This window comes from Lupinus angustifolius, unplaced genomic scaffold, assembly GCF_001865875.1.
Source record: "Lupinus angustifolius cultivar Tanjil unplaced genomic scaffold, LupAngTanjil_v1.0 Scaffold_814, whole genome shotgun sequence".
Lineage (NCBI taxonomy): Eukaryota > Viridiplantae > Streptophyta > Magnoliopsida > Fabales > Fabaceae > Lupinus > Lupinus angustifolius.
In genome coordinates this window covers 4,142-5,792 of record NW_017728137.1, presented here as the reverse complement: position 1 = coordinate 5,792, position 1,651 = coordinate 4,142, and the positions used below count along the sequence as shown (strand labels likewise).

Below are 1,651 nucleotides of genomic sequence, written 5' to 3'. Positions count from 1 at the left end.
ACTTCCCTATATAATTAACCTCATTTATCTATTCCATCAAACATATTCAATGGAGACCAAAATAACTCATATAGCAGTTGTTTCAATCCCTGCCTTCAGCCATCAAGCTTCCATAGTTGAATTCTGCAAAAGACTTGTCCACTTTCACCACAACTTTCATGTCACATGTATCTTCACCACAATTGATTCACCACCTCAAGCCACAATCACTTTTCTTCAATCTCTTCCTCCAAACATAGACTACATTTTTCTTCCTCCTATAAACAAACAAGACCTACCAAAAGGTGTTCCCTTATCACTGCAAATCAGTCATGCAGTGTCTCAATCTTTGCCCTCTTTTCACCATGCTTTGCAATCTTTGTGCTCAAGTAACAACCCTTTAGTTGCTCTTATTGCTGACCCTTTTGCAAATGAAACACTAGAAATAGCAAAAGAGTTTAACTTGTTATCATATATATACTTCCCTCCTTCTGCTATGACACTTTCACTGTTCTTGCATTTGCCAACTTTGCATGAGGAAGTTTCATGTGAATACAAAGATTACAAAGAAGCTATTCATATTCCAGGTTGTTTACCAATCCATGGCAATGATCTTCCTGAGCATCTTCAAGATCGATCTAGTCTTTCTTATGAGTTGATTCTAGAACGTTGTAAGAGGTTCTCTCTTGCTCATGGTTTCTTGGTTAATAGCTTCTCTGAAATAGAGGGTGAGAGGGTTTCTACCTTGGTTAAAATTGGGAAAAAACCGATTTATTTGGTTGGACCGGTTATACAAACCGGGGCAAGTATTGAACTAAACAAGGCAGAATGTATGAAGTGGTTGGAGATCCAAAGACCAAAGTCGGTTTTGTATGTGTCGTTCGGAAGTGGAGGCACTCTGTCAGAGGAACAAGTTAACGAGCTAGCTTTTGGGTTGGAGTCGAGTGGTCAAAAATTCTTATGGGTTTTTAGAGCACCTAATGTTTCAGCAAATGCTCTTTACCTAAGTACATCAAATGATGACCCTTTACAATTTTTACCGGATGGGTTCCTGGAAAGAACAAAAGGACAAGGATTGGTTGTTCCTAATTGGGCACCACAAACTCAAATCTTGAGTCACAAATCAATTGGTGGATTTCTAACACATTGTGGTTGGAATTCAACACTTGAGAGCATTGTGCTAGGAGTTCCAATGATAACTTGGCCATTGTTTGCTGAGCAGAGAATGAATGCAGTTTTGTTAACTAAGGGCCTTAAAGTGGCACTAAGACCTAAATTTAATGACAATGACATAGCTGAAAAGAAGGAAATTGCTGAGGTGATAAAAGAACTAATGTTGGGTGAAGAAGGACATGGGATAAGCCAGAGAATTGAAGAGCTAAAATATGTTGCTCTTAGTGCACTAAAGGAAGATGGGTCCTCTACAAGGGCACTTTCTCAATTTATAACTGACATTGAAAATTTTCTGAGGCATAAAGTATGATAATTTGATTACATAATAATCAAGCCATGATCTCATTTGATGTGATCCGCTATTCAATAATTAGATTTGCTTTTTAAATTAAGATGCAATAGATAAGAAGTTAGCATGAGAAGAAATTGTGGTTGGATGTGGAAAAAATGTGATATGCCATTTGACTCATTTCTAGCGCTTATTTATTAGACTTTATAT

The 1,651-nt window shown here is 37.4% G+C and overlaps 1 protein-coding gene across 1 annotated transcript; it reads left to right on the top strand.

The window, feature by feature from the left end:
* Positions 1–10: 10 nt before the first annotated feature.
* On the top strand, positions 11–1,504 carry LOC109341893 (hydroquinone glucosyltransferase-like). The gene has a single exon (XM_019579864.1). The coding sequence runs from the start codon at positions 50–52 to the stop codon at positions 1,460–1,462; it is 1,413 nt and encodes a 470-aa protein (XP_019435409.1). The 5' UTR covers positions 11–49; the 3' UTR covers positions 1,463–1,504.
* The last annotated feature ends 147 nt before the right edge of the window (positions 1,505–1,651 follow it).

Excerpts from the sequence above, each read along its gene's own strand:
- LOC109341893 (XM_019579864.1), top strand. The coding sequence starts at position 50 with ATGGAGACCAAAATAACTCATATAGCAGTTGTTTCAATCCCTGCCTTC.